Source organism: Hermetia illucens, chromosome 6 (assembly GCF_905115235.1).
Source record: "Hermetia illucens chromosome 6, iHerIll2.2.curated.20191125, whole genome shotgun sequence".
NCBI lineage: Eukaryota > Metazoa > Arthropoda > Insecta > Diptera > Stratiomyidae > Hermetia > Hermetia illucens.
The window spans coordinates 873,104-894,532 of NC_051854.1; the positions used below are offsets into that span (position 1 = coordinate 873,104).

A 21,429-nucleotide genomic window follows, 5' to 3' on the forward strand; every position below is an offset into this window, starting at 1 on the left:
AGAAAAACGTAGCTTGAAATTTTGAAGATGGATCCGGAATACGGAACCCCAGAACTTCTAACTACAATAAGAGACTGAATGATCGAAGCAAACTGAAACCAAAAAGTGTATTTACTTTTATTTTTTTTTTCAGTATAATATTTTTTTTTTATATTGAGGCTATGGAATTTTTAGATAATCGGCGTTGAATCAGTGCCATAGATGACGGATGGCGTCGGAAAAAGTACCATATTAAAAATAAATTATGATATATCGATACAGAAATTATTAAAATTATTTTACATTCCGTGGGAAATTGTACAAAACAACAGCAGGAATCTCAATGGGCAACCCAATGTCACCACTTGTGACGGAAATGTTTATGGCGTATGTTGAATCAGTTATTGAAGAAAAGGGGATAATGCCGAGAATATGGTTCAGATATGTCGATGACGTATTTGCCATAATGGAAAAGGATAAGGTCGACAACACGCTAACAGACATTTAACAGAATAACCCGAATATTCAATTTAAAATGGAAAGGAGAGAATACGGATCTCTACCATTCATAGACCTACGAATAATGAACAACAGTGGAACTCGAATTCGAGTTATGTAGAAAACCAACGGCGACTCAAAGAACGATAATAGCAACTTCAGTTCATACCGTAACACAAAAAATGGCTGCCTACAATTCAATAGTTCACAGCCTCTGCACCTACCCATTAACCAAGGCAGGTTTCCATAAAGACAGGATTTACATACTCGATACAGCAATTAAGAGCGGCTACACCGCCGAAACAATAGAAAAACTGATCAAGGAGAAGCAAGACAGAATATTTAAGAACCAACACACAACATTCTTCGAACAAGCAACCACTTTAGACGAAACAAAATGGATGAGCATACAGCATACATACATACAACATACAGCATTGTTACAGCAGGATCCAGCAGAGGCGCAACACTAAAAAGACGAGTGGGAAGGGAAAAGGACCCATTGACAGAAGAAGAGATAAGTGGAATACATAAAATCAACTGCAATGATTGTGAGATATTCTACATTGGCCAAACAAAACGGCTTATCACGACGAGGTTCCAAGAACACATGAAGGAAGTAGACAAGGAGGAAAAATGGGGAATGAATAAGGTGCGATTATCGGTATCTATGCATGTCATCGAGGAGGGACATTTTGTGACGAGGGCAAATATGAAGCTGGTACGTCAACTGAGCGCACCTTGGACGCATGGGAGAGCCTTGAAATATTGCGGAAGGATTTGACAAAGTTGAGATACACAGGCGAGGGAAACTGTGCATCGAGACTTATTAAAGAACTTACCTACAAATGTAGGAACCGCACCACCCAATTACTGCTAATTACAAAAAGCATAATATCATCTCTACTTGCATGCGTACCTCTTTTTCACAATTTGTACCTACATATGTATCTTTGACTATTTGAAATAATAGAAACTTGCTTTTTCTATTCGCTAATGTCGGTATTTGCAAGATACCGATATTTCGGGAACCACTTGTTTCCTTCATCAGTGTTAACAAGACTTGTTATATCGGTATTTGCAGGACCAATAAATAACACAAATAAAAAAAGCAGCTTTTATTATTTCAAATAATTTAATCGCTAGAAATACCGCGCAATTTATGATGATTGTAGCTAAAGTACTAAAGAAGAGAGTAAGTAGCCCCCGAAATACGTATATACGAGCAATAAAAATATATTGTAGTAGGAAGAGCTACATACTTTTATCCTGCTGCTTACTCAGACAAATTAATTTGGTATGATTTGTAACCTCGTTGGCTTGCTCACAGAGCTATTATTTTGAAGATAATTAACCTTTTATATTCAAGTTAGCTTCTAAATAGTTATTAAAATATTTTATAGGTTTCGCTACAATTTTAAGGAAAATTTCACAGGTTTTTGCAGTGGAAATATTGTTGCAACTGTCTCCCTTCGACCTTATAATAAAGGGAGAGTGAGATTTGCAGCATACGGATTCTAATTTAATTTGCCGAAATCCCAAGGTAGAAACCGCAATGATGGTTGTCATATTGGAGACCGAGACAGCCTCTCATATCATATTAAACTGCTCCCGATTCGTACAGAGGATGTAAAGTTTTTGGGGAATAATGAACACTGAAAAGAGGAATAACCAGGGGCACCTGGTCTTAACGAATGAAACGGAAATATTCACTTAGTGAACTTTGGTAGGTTGATGATCTTGATCCTTCACAAGTTACATATCCATGCATACATTTCTAGGTATACGGCAAACATATCAAGAAGAGATAGATGAATAACATTGAATATAATGTCCGGAAGGGGAGTGTGGCAACTGGACAAATGACTGGTGACTCAAGTAAAAAAAAGAGACTTTAGTCTGAGAAAAATACCACCCCGTAAATGGAGTAGTACGAGGACTGGATTTTCAATTAATTATAATAATACTTACAGTACTTGCCTTGCCTTGCCTTTTTCCATATCACAAACAAGACCAAGTCTTTTTGTTCGAAGAGCATTCATCATGTTTCACCACCACTTCACATTGATTCGTTATCCCTGCCCGAAGTCTTTTCATAGCTCAATTAAGAAAGCGGATATTCCTCTGTGACCAAATAAGGCCCCTGCAGAACATATGGGTTGGAATCTTCTTGCTATTGCGGGCTGTGGAGTATGTTATTCAGCTTGAGGCAGTGGTGTCATTCCTTATCTGAAACCGTTTTCATTGAACTTCTATCGCAAACCACATTATTTGTGAGCGATTTCTTATCTGAACTCAGAAAGTAAATATTTGGAAAATCCTTGCTCGCACACCTGTTTAATTCTTTGCCCGAAGATTAAACTTGTTATTTGGAGGTTATGTTGCGAATAACGGCCACCAATGTCCATGAAAAGTATGCAACCTCTCGTAAAGCTCGGGGATTGACAGCATCGTTTTCAGTCTGTCCAATTGAAATGCCTGAAAATTTGCTCTGTTTACATCGCCCCACTCAACAACTGCGTGAGTTCTCCTGACTACCGCCCTCTCTTTCATCACGCTAGTTCGAGCGAGATGACGCGAGTGTCATTGTCAAATTGCAATCTTCTCTGAAATTCTGATGGCGGATCGCGGATGAATGACGACGAACAACATTGGATTTTTTCTTTTCCGCGTGAAAAATGGCAAGCGACCAATTCATTTTGAAGGAAGATGGTTTTCTAAATATCGGCACACAATCGAGCACGATCACGTACCATTCGAGTCTCAATGTGATTCTAGTGTTTAACCGTGAAAATGAAGTGAAGGTGCTCGACGTTCATTCGACTGTGATTCTAAAGTCGTGCAAATTATCAGGTGAGTGCTTAGGTTCGTTGTGCGTGGTGGCGGCGCGGTCCGGTAGTGTTTTCGAACGTGTTCGCGGGCGATTGCATGAGTTTCCGCGGCGGAAAGTCCGCTTAGTGCGAAGCACATTCCACCAAAAGTCCCGGAAATCCCACCCCGTCTGGGGCTCTGACCGTATCCCGGACCACCCCGCCCCCGGGGCTGCGCACGATAGAGTCAATGAGCCTTTGCCACATGATTTGTGTTTCTATTTTTCGTGTTGTGGCGTTTGCCATCTAATCGGCTTTGCGTCAGCATTCGCTCAATATTTCGTAATGTAATCGTTTCAGAGGGCAAGCATAGAGTTCGCGGGCGATATTTGCCGTTACAGGAGAAAATTCTGTTCTGGGACAACAGAAATCTGGGATTGCGGGGTGACTACAATGGCGTACTATTGTTGGATACAATACTGCAGACACCCGTTCCACAGAACGATGACATCGTCCGGTTGGAGATGCTTCTGTCGGAGGCGATATTGTTCCAGCAGAGCCTGCAAAGTTTAGAGGATCATGGAGTGGAGTGTCCGTCGGATGTGAGCAATGAACTGTTGGAAAAGATTAAGGAGGCGCACAGCAATGTGAAGAAGAGCATCAAGGCCCAGAGGGTAAGTGTTATTTGTTACTAACTGGTTCCTCATCCTTTGTTTTAGGGAAATAATGAAACGTTATATCCAAACCCCATCTGGAAGCCTGCTTGGTCCTTTCGCAAAACCTGTGTCGGAGATCAATTCAATTGCTTACCCGATGACAGCCCATTAGCAGGGGTGTTACTATCGTTACAATCAAACGTAGCTGCAGAGTCGGGTGAACAATCACATATGAGGTTGTAATCGCTGTAGTCTTCATGAATCATCTAGTTTGTTTACTGAGGAGATGGTGTCGTTATTTGGGGGGGAGTCCCTCAAGTGCCCATGTTAAATTCAACCTAAATTGGGTGTTATTTTCGGTGATAACAAGGAGGCCTTACTTAGCCTCATGTAGCCGTTTATATTTTGATACAAGCTTTAAAAATACTTTTCACATATTTAAATAGCACATTTAACTTTCTGCTGGACTACCTTCTTTCTAAGGTTTTGTGGAAAACAAAACCTTATTGAAATTCACAAGTGGGCTCGTCGTGGTCGTATCAAGCCACCGTTGTTTCGGCCGGCCTTTTGGTCGCTTACCGCCGACTTTGAATTCTCGTTAGCACGAATTACGCGACCATACCATCGAAGTCGCCTCTCTTGCAATTTTGCCACATTCCGGATTCCTCATTCCGGATATGATTTAGGTGTATTACGCACTAGTCCCACATAACATCTTCGTGTCCATTATCGCAAGACGCTGTTCATTGTCTTTTATAATAATAATAATAATAATAATCGTTGGCGCAACAATCCATATTGGATCAGGGCCTTGAAGTGTGTTAGAGCACTTCATTCAAGACCGTAACGGTACACCACAGTACACTGTGGGAGGCAATGTGGTCAGCATTGCGCTCGCCCGAGATTATTACCCTGATTTGACTCAGGTACTCATTCACAGCTGAGTCGACTGGTGTCCGACATCCAATCACGATAACAAATTCCTCTGCCCCCAGCGAGATTTGAACCGCGACCTTCCGCTACGACAGCCCAGCGCTCTAACCACTTATAGTCGGCCAATTCTCAGAACCATAGAGGGACACGAAAGTCCTGGGGGTTTAGCGTGAGTACCTGCCGTGAAGGCTTAATCCCACGGTCCTCTTCGGACACGGATTGATTTTGGGACTACAATCAGAGCCCCGCCATGCAGGCACAGCGGTCCTGGTTTATACTGAGTGCAGGCTCAGCATTCATACCAGTGAATGCGAGGCCTATCTAACACCTCTGCCGCAACTATGGGGTACGGCACCCGAGTTGTACAGCGCAACTCCACGCTTGAGCTCCCAGGAGCTCTGCCCGCGATGTAGGCATAACAACCACCATGAAACCCCCACTAGGGGGCCAACCGAAAAAAGCGGGCCGAGAGCACATCCTCCAGGATTTCTCCTGGAGCATATGCTCACAGAAGGCCATCCCGATTCCCATGGTACCAGATAACCTCCGGTGAGGCTTCGTGGCAGAGCCACTTCAGATGAGTTCCTTGCAGACTCGGGTCTGATCGGCCGCCTCGAGTACGTGGGGACGGAACTAGAACCATAGAGGGGCGACATGACGGACGACACTGCAGTAAATTTTAGATTTGAGACGTTCGTTGATGCGTCGAACATAAAGAACGTCAACCGTGGAACGCCACTTATCCAGGTTGCGATATTGCGTGAAGCAATTTGCCAACGCAGTTCTTCATTGATATTTGAATCGCCTAGTTTTGGGCAGGTTACTGCCATTGACAGTGATTGTGTCTGTTTCATGGGGATTGGTCGGCAAAAATTCAGTTTTAATCAGATTCGATCTGAGACCGTATTGCATGAGGCCATCATTCCATTTTTGGACAAGTTGCTCGAGGTAATTTTTGCTATTGGACGCTAGGAAAGCATCATCTGCACAAAGCAGTGTACAGAGCGCTGGACGTTGGATGTCCCGCGTGACAGTGTTCATTAACGAATTGTGAGAGGGTGCTTCCTTGATGAACACCAACAGAGACAAGAAGCGGTTTTGATACATCGGCCACACTTCGAAATTTACTTTTTGGATTGTGGTAGAGCAGTTGGACCCAGCGCACGAGTTCTTCTGGCACTAAGTGTTTCCGTAGAGCCTACCAGCGAATACGGTTGTCGAGAATGCGTTCCAAAATTTTCATGGTATGGGAAAGTAACCGGATCGGATGGAGAACTAAACATTCTGCTGAACTAATTTTCTTTTTCTTCTTCTTTTTCCATATTGGAACTGTGATACTTTCTAGCCAGTCAGAATGTGTTCTACCTTCCTCAATAATCCGATTGGAGAATTCACTGATCCACAGTGTTGGGGTCTAGCTCTTCTCTTTCCAGAGGGCAAATACGATGTCATTCGTTTTATTGCTTCCTCGACTTCAGGTGGAATTGCTCCAAATGTCGGCAATGCTTTTGGAAGTGGAGGATGAACAAATCCTTCAGTCGAAATCGGTTCGAAATATTCTCCCCATCTATCCGTCGCGACTCGACTGTCGGTAAACAAAAGTACCGTTCTTGTTATTGACGCAACAGAAGTGTTCGATATCTTGTGTGTGCCCGTCTCGGTTTTTGGCAAGTCGATACAAACTTCTCCCACCGTCCCGACTGTCCAGTTCATAGTAAAGATTTCGGCAATTGGCCATCGCTTCATTGTTGAGAAATTTGTGGTAGTAGCGCTTCTTTTCACGGATTTTCATTGCAACAACGTGATTCCAAAGTCAAGTATCTCGGTTGATGAACTGCTTACTTGGTTTGGTGACTCCGATGCACCTGCACCTGTTAACAGTCTGCCTTTTCATTCACATGACCATTAATGTCGTCTGCAATGATGATATAGTCATCAGCAGGCACGTTGCAGGTCTTTGCATCGAGAAGCTGCCAGAAGGAATCTCTCTCGGCATCAGGTCGACCTGCCTGTGGTGTATACGCTGTGAATGGTGCGATCAGCTGATATAATAGTGAGCTTCATCAGCCAGTCATCAAAGCGTTCGACTTCTTTGATGGCGTCAACCCTTTGAAATGGTAATGCCAAAACCGTATTGAGTGTGTGGGCTACCAAAATAGAGAAATTGATAGTCATTTTTACCGTTTTCGCGTTCTGTGGCGCAGTTTTTGGTAGCACACCATCAGGTTTCTTGTAGAGCGCGAGTTCCTCGATTTTGTCAGAGAAGGTGCCAATATTTAGCGTGCAGACATGTATTTGTTTTGCTCTGACTAACTTACTTGTTTCCTGATGCCGTCCATTTGTCAACCCTTGCCATTTCTCGACAGAACCGAGGTCTCTCCTGCCGCCTCGACTGAGGTGGACGCCCTAGGATTTCTCCGAGGCTTATTGTTACTCAGTCCGATCATTTTGTTCATTGGATGCATTTTCTTTGACGGCTTATCGCAGGACCTGTCAGCAAAAGAGATTAGATAGGATTTAGCATAGTGGAATAATTCCAACCATACTTTATTTATCTTTTTCCCTGATCTCAGCATTTTATTTTTGTTTCACTGAGGATAGTACAAGTATGTTGTCTCAAACCCTTCCCCTTTACCTGGGCTTGAGACTAGCATGCTATGTAAAAGACATGGCAGAGTTCTTTCAGTCACACCCATTTTCTTAGAAATAGTTAATCTCATCGATACACATATAATGTGTAACATCGTTCTACGTTTACGGGGGTGTCTCCAAACAAAAGGTTATTTCACCGAATATAGTTATGTAGGGTATCAAATGAAAAACCTCGATTAGTACTTTTCATATGCAGGTGGTGGAGTAAGAGGGGGTGCGAGAGTGAGAGTGATATTTTTTTTCACGGATCCATTCTCAGAAACCGCCCAATTGAATATAATGGTCGGCAGTCGTAATATTGAGGTCATTTCGCCCTTTGCAGTTTTCCATTTCACCTCCAAACAAATGGAGGGTAGAGTTAGGATAGCTTCGAATGCCGCGTCTGCCCTCTTTGCTCCCTGAGCTTTCCGATGTTAGCAAGATTATCCTCAGTCACCAGACGATATCAAAAATAATTTAATATGACGAGTCCTCACCCATAAGGTTTCTACTGCGCCAAACCAATCAGCTGGATTTCGGTTAGCTTAGTGTCGAGATACGCTTTGATATACCGAACCGTTTTTATCGGCTAGATTTCCACCCCTGATAATGTGGGTAGCCTATTACGGAGACACTAGAAGCGGATTATCTGATTATTCGAGTGCAACCGATTACATCCTGTGTTCGCAAACTAACTGATAATTAATTCGACTAAATCGTAAAGTGGAAGAGTCTACTTCAATAGATTTCCGAGCGACTACAATCTGGATTGTTCTCCGCTCTAGCATGTGTAGAATTATAATCGTAGGCGCTTTGGATCAGGGCCTTGAAGTATGTTGAAGCATTTCATTCAAGACCATAATGGTACACCACAGTATACTATAGGAGGTAATGTGGTCAGCATTGCGCTCATCCGAGAGTACCCTGATTTGACTCAGGTATCCGCCATCCGGACACATTTGAAGAATCCAACTGATTAATAGTGAATAGAATTCATTCTGTATTGCCACGTCACGAATCGCTATGAACGAGGCATTGTTGAAGGCACGTTCGATGCCCATGGATGCGATCAAGGTGTACTCCTTTCCGGATTTAACTTTGCTTCTTCCGTCATGTAGTGCTGCCTCCATAGATTTATTACTTAACAATTAACATATTTTTTATGAACTGATTTACTAGTCTTTTTGGTAGAAAGTCGGTCGGAAGCGTTTTGCGCCCGAATAAGTGGATTTCTCTGCTTTAGGAATAAAAAGCGTATGCGATACACCTTTAAAATATGACCTAAGACATTTGTTTCGTTTATCACTAGGGTCCGAATAATGTCACCTGGGCTCACAGATTTATGTCCATGGAACGAGTTAAATCCCATTTTACTCACTTGAATGACAGCATTCTGCATATCAAAGTCTCGGAATTGTTTGCTATATATGGCTTACAGTCCAAAGCTGTAATTTTGCATGCTGCTTTCTGTGTAGTTCTGTGATCGTAGGCTACCTGATCCATGGCTACGAGTTAGATTCTTCACTAAAGCGTCCCTATGATGTTCGTTTAGCCCACCTTATGCTCTTCTTGATAGTTTTACGAACCTCTCTGCACCGATATCCGCCCACAACTGAATCAGATTCGAGATTTGGGGGCTACTCTTGTCGTTTTCCTTTTGCAAAATTAAAGTTCTACCATGGTGTTTTACCCTTCTCTGGCTTACTGGGGTAAACTACCTGTCATCTTCATATAATATGGATAAAACTATCTTTATTTTCCACCCTCACATTGTATATATTTTTAACTCAACTCAATTTTCCTTGTGAATTTCAGTGGAACACCGTCTGCATTGAATTGCCATATTCCAGCTTAAAACTTGTGGCAAACAATGTAGTTTTCAATTTAAAACAACTCGAACGACATATTCCCGCCTTAGCAATAGCTTCAGCGATAAACGAACGTCTCACCGATCTTCTAGTTGGGTCCCGCGTTGTCGACACCGTGAATTCATCATCATTTGAACGTTGTCTAATGTATTCCGAACATGCCCGCCGACAAACCTTTGAAAAATGGCCACATATGGATTACAAATGGGCTTTGCCCGATCAAATGGCACAGGCCGGTTTCTATCATCAACCGAGCGCGACTGGAGAAGATCGTGCAATGTGCTTTACGTGCAATGTATGTTTAGTTTGTTGGGAGAAGACTGATGAACCTTGGAGTGAGCATGAACGACACTCACCTAATTGTCCATTTGTGAAAGGAGAATATACACAGAACGTGCCGCTCTCTGTTACATATGCCACAAGTCCTGCTATCCAGACAGATGGGTTCAGTGTGATATCAAATACCGATCATTGTCACATTATGTGCACGAGTGATGGGTCGGACGAGGTGACAATTTGGAGCGTGGAGCGGCAATTGCGAAAGATGCACACATTTCAAATACAGGATTTTCTAAAAGATTTTCTGGATGGTGACGATCAAATCAGTTCCACACGAACGACAGCCATGAGTGTTTTGCCAATGTATGCCAACGCTGAATCATCACAAAATGCATTTGTTAACAAGACATCTTCGATAAGTCCCAAAGCCAATATTTTAGGTTCAAAATTTGTAGTAGGAGTGACTGTGAATAAATCGTCTGACGTATCGCAACTCTATTTGTGTGCGTTTGTTCTAGAAGACGCAGTCAACCTGAAGGAAAAAGGTTTCCCATCAGAAGACACAATCAAGACAGATTTCAGCGATAAGATTGAGTTTGAGAAGGACTCTGCACTGGCTAAACTAGTGTCTGAGGAAAATTTTGATTCGAGTCTCTTGAAACTGAAACTAGGACAAGTGTGTCCGTGGAAAGTAAGTGAAGATGAGAAGTCTTTTTATCTGGATTTTGATGACAATAGCACACAAGTCGGGATTGCATGCAAGATCATTGAAGATACCGAAAAAGCACTGAAGGAGCAAGATACTACGAAAGTAGAGAATCTCGATTCTTCAAAGATGCAAAAAATAGTAACTGGAACGAAGCCAGATGAGATTAGCTGTAGATTGATAAGTTGTGTTGCCGTTATTCCTCCCACTCAGGAAGTATTCACGATTAATGATATTTTGTCGGTGAACGACGGGAAGCATGTATTAGTTAAACTTTTGCGATCAGAATCTTTCGTAATTGAAGACATTGAGGATGAAACTTTGAAAATGGAAGTTGATGAGGATGCAACCACTACTCCAATGAGCTTTGTGGTGAATTCTCAACTTCAAGTCTTCGAAATCAATGAATACGGCCTGATTGAGGATCATCCCCTAACTGCTCGTGAGTTTGATAACGACAAAACAGCTCGAGAAATCTGCACTATACCCAAATTGGACAACAACTGCATTCAAACGGCCAATTCGGAGGACGCAAACTCAGTTGTTTGTTTAGTTTGCATGGATGGTACACTGGAGCTTTTGCAATTGAATTCGCTGAGTACGATTGCGAATGTTTGTTTGAAGAGTGAGAAAATTGTTTCGGCGACATATTGCAAAAGTTTGGAGAGACTTTGTGGTTGCACAGAAAATGGATCATTGATTTTCTATGCTTTGCGTGATACTGATCCTGATTCTACCGATGAAATGATGGATGACGACAATGTCCTTTTGATCACGTCGGATACATCGTTAACAGGCTGTGAACAAGATGTTTCGGAAATTGACGGTGGAGCATCGGCCAGTCCTAAGAACATTTGCATGAAAAAACAAGCGGAATTGCTTCAGGCAAATCTGACATCGTCAAATTTAGTAGGTCCTGCCGGGGATAGTGCACATTCTTCGCCGACTCCGAATTTATTAGCGTACAAAAACGAGTTTACAATTTCGGACTTGCAATCACTCTATTCGCTTACGTTATTCGATGAAATGCTAACACCGTTTGTTGCCGAAGTGCCTGGATGTTGGAATGAATTGGTTCAGGCGCAGAAGCAGCGACGTCATCCACAGCATTTGAGACCGGGCGATGACACTCATTTAACGAAGACGTGGCGTTTACATAATGATGCGTAAGTTATTTTCTATTTTCTCAAATTCAGGTTGAGTTTTGCAACGTAATTCAGACAAGGTCAAGTATTTGTTATGGTTCATGATTGTTTTGCTACAGGACGACTTGGGACGAACATACCATCGAATTAACACTGGTAAAGCCATCTTCATTAGGGCATATTGACTTGAAGTTTTCGCTGTATCAACAATGCCCGAATCCGCCTGCAATACAAGTGACGCTTCTCAAACAGAATACTAGTGGCTTTGGATATCGAATGAAATCGCATCATACAATAAATGTGACAAACGACTCTTCGGTTGACGACAACATTGAATTCAATTTGATTGATAACGAAGGTTTGTTAACCAAATATTTTGTTGTTCAGTGTACTGTTATTTAACGTATTAAATTTGTCTGCGTTTTTATTGTAGGCTCTAATGAAAATCCAGTCTTGACGGAGGACTATTTACAAGCGCACAATGCTGAAATATTAGCTGGACCGATTGAATTGTCCTCCTGCATGGATTTGTGCGACCAAGGCGGTCTGGTCACTTTAACTAGCCCAAAATTGTTTAAGACTAGGGCTCGCAACTTTTTGTTGCACATAAAAACTATGGTAGATCCATCTAAAGACGGTCAGGGCAAGACGAGAGGTACGTTATTAGTTGACAACGCTAACTAATCAGTTTTCCATAGAAAGAAGACACTAGCATAATTTGAGACTTAACCTATGCATGCTTTTTCAAATTTATTTACTAATTTTTTCCATTTTGAGTAATAAAATCACATTCCACACATTCACATCCACGAACTTATTCCTCCACTGATTTTCATTCTGTCCTTAAAAAATATTCTTAATTTTCTATAGCTGAAGAATGTTTATACGGAAAATGAAATATTGAATATTTTTTTCTCTATTAAAACATTTCAGTTCCCGTTAGAAAAAAAGGTGTCATGCGCTTCCTGTTTTCATCATTTGCAAACAATTCATCACAAAATTCGACTAACGCCACATACTCTCAAAATTCTTCTTCGAATAAACAATCGCGAAATGATTACTATATAGGTAATGAAAGTTTAACAAGAAGAAAAGAAAAGAATACTTTTTTCAGTAGATTTGCTTCTGTCGCAGGGTACGGTAGTGAACTATTGAAATACAAACGATATATTCATTTCGCATCTATCTAATATGTTAATGTTTTGTTATTTAGTTTGAAAAAGCAAGCATGTTTGGTGTTCACAGTGGGCTCCGTCGGATGAGTTGGAAAAAAAGGCGTACTTGTTATTTTCGTTAATTCTCGGGGAATCAAGAAAGGATTGAATTGTGTTGCGATATTGAACGAATCAAGGCGATAGTCTCCTAAATTTGGTTTCGTGTTTTCCAACTTATTCGATAGTGGTTCCATTATTTGCAATATTGCCAAAGCTAACAAAATGTTTGTGCTGTGCGTTTTTACTGTAGAAAGTTCTTTGGAGCACTGTTTGGTTATTATCTGAAAACAATTGGAAGCCATTTTTTGTTGAGTATGCTGGGAGTCCTGAGTCCGCACCCACTTGATGATGGACCGACCACTTGGGAAGCAATTTACTTCCTCTCTTGAAACCCAATTAGTTTTATTACCAAAGATTTCATGGAAATTGAGACCCATCCAATTTGCGTCGAATGATGAGATGAAATGTTCTTTTAAGGGGGTGAAAACACAATTTTCGCCCTCCAACCCAAACACAACTGTGAAGTAATTTTATAGACTTATCAAGAAAAATCAATTCTCGAGTAGACACTCCATCATTGCCTTTTCCTCAATTTTCGTTTGGGCAGAAAAGCTTGAAATGCATTCGGTTTGGATCATCCTTTAGTACCTCTGTGACCGTGGTGGTTTGGGACCATAACGAAATTCACATAGCGCAAAATTTACGATTTCTCGAGCTTCTTTTCAATCCCCATTTTATAGTTAATGATAATTTTTGACGCAAAAATCCAATTGGATCAGGGCCTTAAAGTGTGTTAGAACAGTTCATTCAAAACCGTAACGGTACACTACAGGATTACAGTACCCTGTAGGAGTGAACTACTAGTGAGATTTAAACCGCGGCCTTACGTACGGCAGCCTCTTGCTCTAACCGGACACCATTTTATAGTTGGATGGGGTAAAAAGTGGGACGGGATCTTGAGCTGGTAGGGGTGTTTGTGAATACGTTTTTCCCAACAGCGAAATTCCTTCTTGCTTAATTAGGCGCATCCAAGGATAGCTTATTATCCTAGCCATCTTTCTTTTTGACATTCCACTTGCAATTTCTATCGTAAGTGTCTGGAATTGAAAAATTTGCTTTTCTTTTTTTTTGAAGGGCCAGTGGCTGCCTGTTGGCCCTATTCTACAGGCCCCTTTCTTCAGGGTCTGTCACAGAATTCAGAGAAATTCATAAAATAGGTTTATTAATGTATAAAAACTTCAAAATAATGTCCTTCCAGGTCAACATATCGTTTCCAGCACTTCACCCAACCTGTATAGGCTTTCAAGAAAGCATCGGCATCCCCTTAAGACATATACGAAGTTTCTTAATTTTGATATTATATCTGGAATACACGCCGGTTGAGGGAACTTTATGGTATCGTTCCTTACGAGCGCTGTTTCCCAAGGTATCAGTGGCCGAGGAGCCCAATTAGCGATGTGGTACGCCGTTTTGATGCCACAAATACCTAAGATCATGACTGCTGTGATAAGAACAAGGAGGCAGAGTCCAGCCAGCTCAGATCTTTATAGTCAGCCTGCTGTGGTATATAACCATCCACCTCTCGGACTACCCAGCTTAGTCAGGTGTAACCCTGACCCTTATTGGCATTAAAAAAATAATAGAAATATTCCCATAATCTAATTTTAAAGGAGAAAAATAACAAGTAGGATGTTTATGTTCAAGAAAAGATTGTTGGAAGGGGACGTGTTTATCACTGTTCATGTTGCGTTTCTATGTCAGTTGGGAATCAAAGTGCTAAGGGTCCAGCAAACAAAAATTGTAACAGAGTTGTAAGATGTATAAAGGACCGCATAATTAATAACTGTCCACGTGGGACCTGAAGTATATATATATAAAGCCGAAATTTTGTCATGGATGGTTATTTAGTCGATTAACACTTAACACTTAGATGTTGGTTTATTTTCCGTAGTTTCCGTAGCCTATATAAAGACGAAATCTATGAGCGACACCATGACCTTCTGGTTGTGGATAAAATCTGGCTCAACAGGTTGCGGTGGGCGGGTCACTTAATCCGTATGGATGAGGATGATCCAGCCCGCAAAGTCTATAAGTGCAATAACTATGGTAGAAAAAGAAAACGAGGCCGTTCCTGCCTGAGATGGAGCGATGGCGTAGGTGCGAAACCGGGATGTCTGAAGTTTCTTATTGAGGCAGGTCCTTACAATCTGTCATGTGTCCGAATAGCTGAGTGGTTAGAGCGCAAGGCTGTCGTACGGAAGATTGCACTTCAAATCTTACCGGTGGCAGGGAGATTTGTATCATGTATCGACGTCGAATATCAGCCGACGAAGCTGTGAATGAGTACCTGAGTCAAATCCGGGTAATAATCTCGGGCGAGCGCAATGCTAACCACATTGCCTCCTAGAATGTACTGTAGTGTACCGCTACGGTCTTGAATGAAGTGCTCAACACATTTCATGGCCCTGATTATTATAAATGAGAGAGAGTATGAGCTTGGAGCTGTGAATATTCGATTTGGCCATCGACTGGGAAATTCGTATGACTTTTTGGGCTTGGGATTACGTCTTTCAAGATATGTAGATTCCAAGTCGTACAAAATCCAATTTACATCAAAATTGCCGTTCTTGAAGCAATGGAACTATTCAAGACGCGTTCTTTCACTAATATCAGCCTTAATCGCAGGTTTTTTCATATTAAAGCGCACAGTTAAAACCATCCCCTATGAATATTTGCCTCTCAAATAGTTATATGATGCAGACACAAACAAGTTATTGTATGATATCTATAATCTCTACCATCTACCGCTAAAGTCATCGTTTGGAAAATGACAGATGCAACGTTATTAACCTATTAGTTTTCAGCAGCAGTCGTAGAGACATTTGCTTATCCTTATTTTCCAAATGCATACTTTGCACCGACTTTTCCTTGATTAATACATAATGCTTCACTATTATAGCGTGTTTGATGTTAATCGTTAGCTTTCCTTTATAATTTAATTTATATTTTTCAAAAAAAGTACTGTTGACTAATAATAAATAAACATCTCTACTATCTCAAAAGGATGTGATTGGCTACACGAAATTTCCATCACTGTTCGTAGCACAAAAACTGATAATAAAATCATAAATGATCGTATGCAACGGTTTGCAATGCTCGAATCGAATGGATTTCTTGAGAATTTGCTTAAACTTGCCTGTGATACTTCAAAATTACAACAAAACATTTCAATTGATATCCTCATATGGATCTGTTCCATACGATTGACGCGATTCCGATCGCCCAAAATGATGGATCGGGGCGGTGGTGGAGGAGGGAGCGGAAGTAGTAAATATAAAGGAAATGAAACACCACAGAAATCATCAGCGGGAAGTTCCGGATGTTTTAGTGAAAATTCAAATATGGATATGGCGACTCAACAGAAGGAATGTGTTGCGATTGTGGAGCAGTATTTGAAGAAGTTAATAATGTCGTGCATTATTAACGGAGATCGTACATTGGCTCACAAAGCTGTGAAATTCATTCTAATTGTTTCGGAGTAAGTACAATTTGCATGAAGTATTCTGGATGCTATGTTGATAATTTACTATTGTAGAGGAGTTCGAAATTTACCAAACGATGTTCATCAGAAGTACAGCTTTGACGCGTCGCTTCGAATTGCCATTGTCTCATCTTTACCGTTCATTATTACATCAAAATATTCAAGTGCTGTCCGTTGGTTCACCTTTCTTATATCAGCTACGTCCAGCCCCGAATCTCATGTCGCCATATCAGAATGTTGTGTAAAATTGTTAATGAATATAACTGGAGAAATCAACAAACGATGGAACTTGTTCGACTCATTACTGGGATCAAGGTAACGTGATTTATTATTAAATTCTTATGGCTAAGGGATCTTTCACTCAATATTTCTGCTAATTGTATCAATTTTGGAATTATAACATATGTGCTTCCCGGAAATATTTTGTGTAAAACAAAACCTTATTAAAATCAGGTGGTTGTGTGTTTGTCATTTGTCTCCAAAACAAATTAAAACGAAATTTGAAAAACATATGGGAACTATCCCAAGCACAGTGAGTAACATAAATTTGCGTGGTTTAAAGAGGGCTCCTCACACATGCAAAGAAGTGATGTACTTTTTTTCTCCAAATGCAATCATGAAATGCAGAAATCCAGTTTCTACGCTAATCGTAAATCATGGTTATGGGTTAAAATGTGCAAACTGACCAACTCGAAGATCTTGTAAAAACCAGGGTGATGCGTCTATATGAACCTCAAGCTTCAAAAAACACCCCATTCCGATTTGTTCAAATAAATCTAATAATAATATTTTCCAACCTTTTGAAATTGACCGGAATATCCCCATTAAGTTCATCCTGAGAGTACCAAACTGCAGTAGATAGAGGATAAGTAGCGTTGCCCATGACGTTGGAAAGTTGGAAAGAAATCCTGCTATTAGTGCCAAATTTATAGCAATTCAAACTCATCAATTGATTTGCGTAAATAGTTCATGGAAAATAGTGCACAATTGAATTTTTAATATGTACGAGTGATTCCTTACATAAGGAAACACAAAACCTTTCATACCTAAAGCGTCCAGCCTCCGATTTCCCAGCTTGTTTCTTTCTTTTTCTCTCTCTTGAATACTTGGTTATTTCACGAAACTGAAAGATATGTTTTCTCAATTCACACAAGTCTTAGGAACTAACTTCTTAATTTGACATCTTTCAGCAACTTTAATACACTATTCTTTTGATTGAATTGATTGAGTGTTAGCCGTTAATCTCTCGATGTATTTGGCGAATAGTTGCTAAAAATAGACTTTCATTTTGACTCTCCTTTTACCAATGGGCCTGTCGTTAACTTTCTTTTCTGTTGAAATTTCGATCACGGGGCCCCAATTTGCTATTACATGGAGAAGAATGTTATGTGAAGTAGTCTGTTAATGACAATTGAATTTCCAGCTTTGCTGTGAAAACTATTAGAGTTAGCCGTGTAAAGTGAAGTCAGCGACAATCCAATAGAGGAGGTCTTCAGAGCACTTCATCCGAGGGAGAGAGAAGAGACTGGTCAGCATTGTCGACCGGTATTTGACATCCAGTCACGATACAAATCCCTCTATCACTAATGAGATTTGTACTATTTGCTCTAACCATTAAGATGTTCGGACAGGCTTTGATAAATTAATGTTTCCTAGCTACATTAAATTCGAAACTATCCTGGAAAGCTTTCTAACATTCAACTTTGGGTGCTTTTAGAATCACAGGCGATTACAGGATTAACTAGCTTTATCCAAATAGGTCCAGCAATAGGGTGTGTTTCCACTGCTTCCATTCGGATTCGGTTAATGCCTCCCAGTTTGCAATGCTGGTCAAATAACTCCTCATTCCTCAGATCTATATTTCATGGAAAGTTCTCGTTTGTCGTATAAGCCGATGGCCAAGCACAGATGAGCTACCAAGTTGTAAGTTGCAGCGAAATTGCACGTTTGTGAGCTTGCTCGGTTGCAAGAACATCAAAAAATTTTCATATCTGGGCCTTAGATTGGGAACCAAGTTGCAGTGGTTTGCGGCTTGAGTGTGTAAAGCAACAATAACGATTGCTTATCATACGATTTTGACTCGTCAAGATCTTAGAACGTAATGAAGCTGCTAATTTGCATGGTTTGCGACGAATGAATTGTAACTTGGTTGCCAACCAGGTTGCTTGATTAAAGGGCTGATATCGCAAATCGATTCCTCCATAAGCCAGACAAAATAAATGAAAAAATGTTAATATTCCCCACTACACAGGTATGGTCTTAATGGATTTCCTTTCGAACCGGACATATTCGACATGGAGCTGCCACCCCTGACACGCAGTAATTCAACACCCAACACCCTCGCAAACATTATAAAATCAAATCCTGGGCTCTGGCCACCATGTGGTTTAGAAATTAAAAAACTAAGCTCGATTGACGGTATCGAGTTACGATCATTTCCACATCTTATTAAACGCAAAGGAATTAGCAATCAGGTACGAGGACTACTGGAAGTCGAACCTTTGCATTTTACTTGCTTAGCAGCGTCCGAGGCAACGCGAATTGAAAATATGGATGCGTTAACATCAAGCACTGCGTCGAACATAACAATGGAAGAGATTGTCACATCGACACCGCTTTACAATAATGTTGAAGGATTTTTCGATGCAAAGAAGGACGCAGACAAGGATAATGTAATTATTTTTTGTCTCCTTCAGATATCAAAGGTTACAGGATTCTTTTTTCTAGATGAATGATGATATTATGAATAACGTGAAAAACATTTTGGTTGATAAGTTTGTCAATTCAGCACTGAAAAAATACAAAATGAAAGACGAATTGGTTACGATTAAACCTAATGGAGTTGGTAGGTTGCTTAATCTGAATTATAGGGTAAACTATTGTTGCTATCTCAAGAATTACTTCCTGCAGTCGAATCAAGCGAGTCATTTCCAATGGCAACAGACAAAACGCATAAAATCAAACCTAAAACTTCAGCTCAATATCAAGAGGATGATTACAATCCCTCCGATGAGCTCAGTGCAGAGAACAAGCTCGCAAATCGTATAAAGAAATACATGACAGAGGGTGGAAATTGCGAAGATTACAACAGTATATTCTCTTGGCATAAATTGCTGTCTGTGCCGCCCAAGCAGATGGTGGTTGTGGATCGTATTCATTCGGGCGCTCGTCGATACGTTGTTATTGATTTCGGTTCACCTGTATTACTTACTGACATGGTAAGTGAGATTGGCTCATTGTAATAGTTCTCTTTATTTTCATGACAACTTTCTTTTCGTCAAAAGGTTATTCCAGCCTGTGACGAGCTTGCATCTCTATTCATCGATATCTGGTGCTTAAATGAAGACACTGACAGCACCAGACTAGTGGCCACACAGGATATTGGAGTGAAGACCCTTGTTTTGAGTGATCTACAACCTCCACCGATTTGTCGTTATATGAAAATTACAATTATTGGTCGTTATGGAATGTCAGCGACACGATGTAAGATTCCGATTGGCTATTTTTATGGACACGTGGTTATTCTGGAGAATGATGCCTACTCAGATCCTTGTAAGTCATCATTTTTTCATGAAATAATTTGTAAATACAACACTTTCCTGTTTTCAGTATTGAATTATGTGAAAGCGAATCCTGCTAACATTAGTGGCCAAATAAAAGCGTTAAAATCGCTTTACGACGATGTTCATTGTCGCTATAGTCTTTCGAGTAGTAAGTTGATTGAGCTACTCACGCCAATACTGAATAGCGAGTTGTGCAACATCGCACATATGCATGCATACATCAATAAATTAAAGGATGACGATAATCAAATCGATAACGCTAAGATTGTGAGCATGTATGATGTAAGTGCATTCACTTTACAGAAATAGTTTGCATTTTCTTTTAATAAATTCACTTATTATTTTTAAAAAGGAATGCATAAACTTGCAACATCAGCTCAACATCATTCGCAACGTGATCGATCGTCTTGACTCCTCTTTGGATCCGAACAAGGCTCCTACTCACAGCCAAACACTCGCTTCGGCGTCTAGGGACAAGTTGCGAACATTGAGTGAAAGTCTAGTAGAAATCTTATTACATTTCACCATTGAATATGGTGCCAAGGTAATTCTTTCCATGGATTGTGCAAGGAAACTAAGCTAACATGTTCATTTTTTCGTCAAACAGAATGTTCTTTCACTGCATTCTTTCTTTAACATCGATGTTGCCAATACGCTGTTCAATACGTTAGTGGTTTCAGGAGATGCCCATATACAATTAGCTACTTGTTCGCTCCTAGTGCGAATGTGCTGTTTTCAAAGTTGGTGGGGCGATTTCCTTGCAAATATTTTCTGCACTCTTTACTCATCACAAAATACGCGGCTGTTTCCGCAAGACAGGTAATGTGAATTTTATACGAAAAATGCTGATAGACGAATAATTGCATGATTTTTCTCGGCAGGGTTTTCTTCCTCCTTTCTTATCTCGGACGTAAGAGTATAATGATGGGGGCATGTAGGTCAATTGTAATTGATGCGATTCTCAAGACTTTAGCAAAACTACTAGCCCCAATTTCACCGCGATACAATAGAAACGAGAATTTACGGGACGGTGAAAGCAGTCAATCGACGAGCAGCTCATTGTGGTCTAAGTCCGATTTACAGTTGATTACTTGGCTTTTACTATTTTTATCCGTTTGTTTGGACGGCAGCACTGAGAAAAAGGATAAATGTAAGTATTGGTTCTATTGGAAATAATCAACTATCTCAATTACTCGTTTTTTGCAGCTTCAAATCGATGGGAGTTCATGTCGTGCGAAGCGGATATTTCAAAGTCACGACCGCAATCATCATCGAGCTCGGGAAAAACATTACCAAGATGCTTCAAGAAGCGAATTATACAACAGAATAAATATAACGGGATCTCTTCATATTCAGATTGGAGTAAGAAAATGTCGATATTTCAGAGTGAGGTGAGTGAAAAAAAAATACATGAATTGTTGTTCCAAGAACACAGAAAAGCACATGATATAATACATGAGACCTGTCACAATCAATTCAAGTTAGACATATTTGTGTAATGAAAGTTGTTAACACAAGCAACGGAAGGGAGCAAGCGAAAAATGCGGCATTTATTGCATTTCGTAGAAACGTTCTAATAAAACATGGATTGTAATAATGGCTTGGG

The 21,429-nt window shown here is 40.5% G+C and overlaps 1 protein-coding gene across 1 annotated transcript in view; it reads left to right on the plus strand.

Moving 5' to 3' along the window:
* The first annotated feature begins 3,049 nt into the window (after positions 1-3,049).
* LOC119660206 (baculoviral IAP repeat-containing protein 6) overlaps positions 3,050-21,429 on the plus strand; it is a 33,075-nt gene continuing 14,695 nt past the window's right edge. The window contains exons 1-16 of the mRNA XM_038068642.1: positions 3,050-3,330; positions 3,648-3,961; positions 9,323-11,526; positions 11,625-11,863; positions 11,939-12,160; positions 12,439-12,573; positions 15,783-16,257; positions 16,315-16,575; positions 18,512-18,932; positions 18,988-19,105; positions 19,171-19,478; positions 19,545-20,105; positions 20,176-20,367; positions 20,431-20,642; positions 20,705-20,973; positions 21,030-21,214. Coding sequence (XP_037924570.1) covers positions 3,156-3,330; positions 3,648-3,961; positions 9,323-11,526; positions 11,625-11,863; positions 11,939-12,160; positions 12,439-12,573; positions 15,783-16,257; positions 16,315-16,575; positions 18,512-18,932; positions 18,988-19,105; positions 19,171-19,478; positions 19,545-20,105; positions 20,176-20,367; positions 20,431-20,642; positions 20,705-20,973; positions 21,030-21,214 — 6,291 coding nt within the window. The 5' untranslated portion in view covers positions 3,050-3,155. The remainder of the gene's footprint in view (positions 3,331-3,647; positions 3,962-9,322; positions 11,527-11,624; positions 11,864-11,938; positions 12,161-12,438; positions 12,574-15,782; positions 16,258-16,314; positions 16,576-18,511; positions 18,933-18,987; positions 19,106-19,170; positions 19,479-19,544; positions 20,106-20,175; positions 20,368-20,430; positions 20,643-20,704; positions 20,974-21,029; positions 21,215-21,429) is intronic.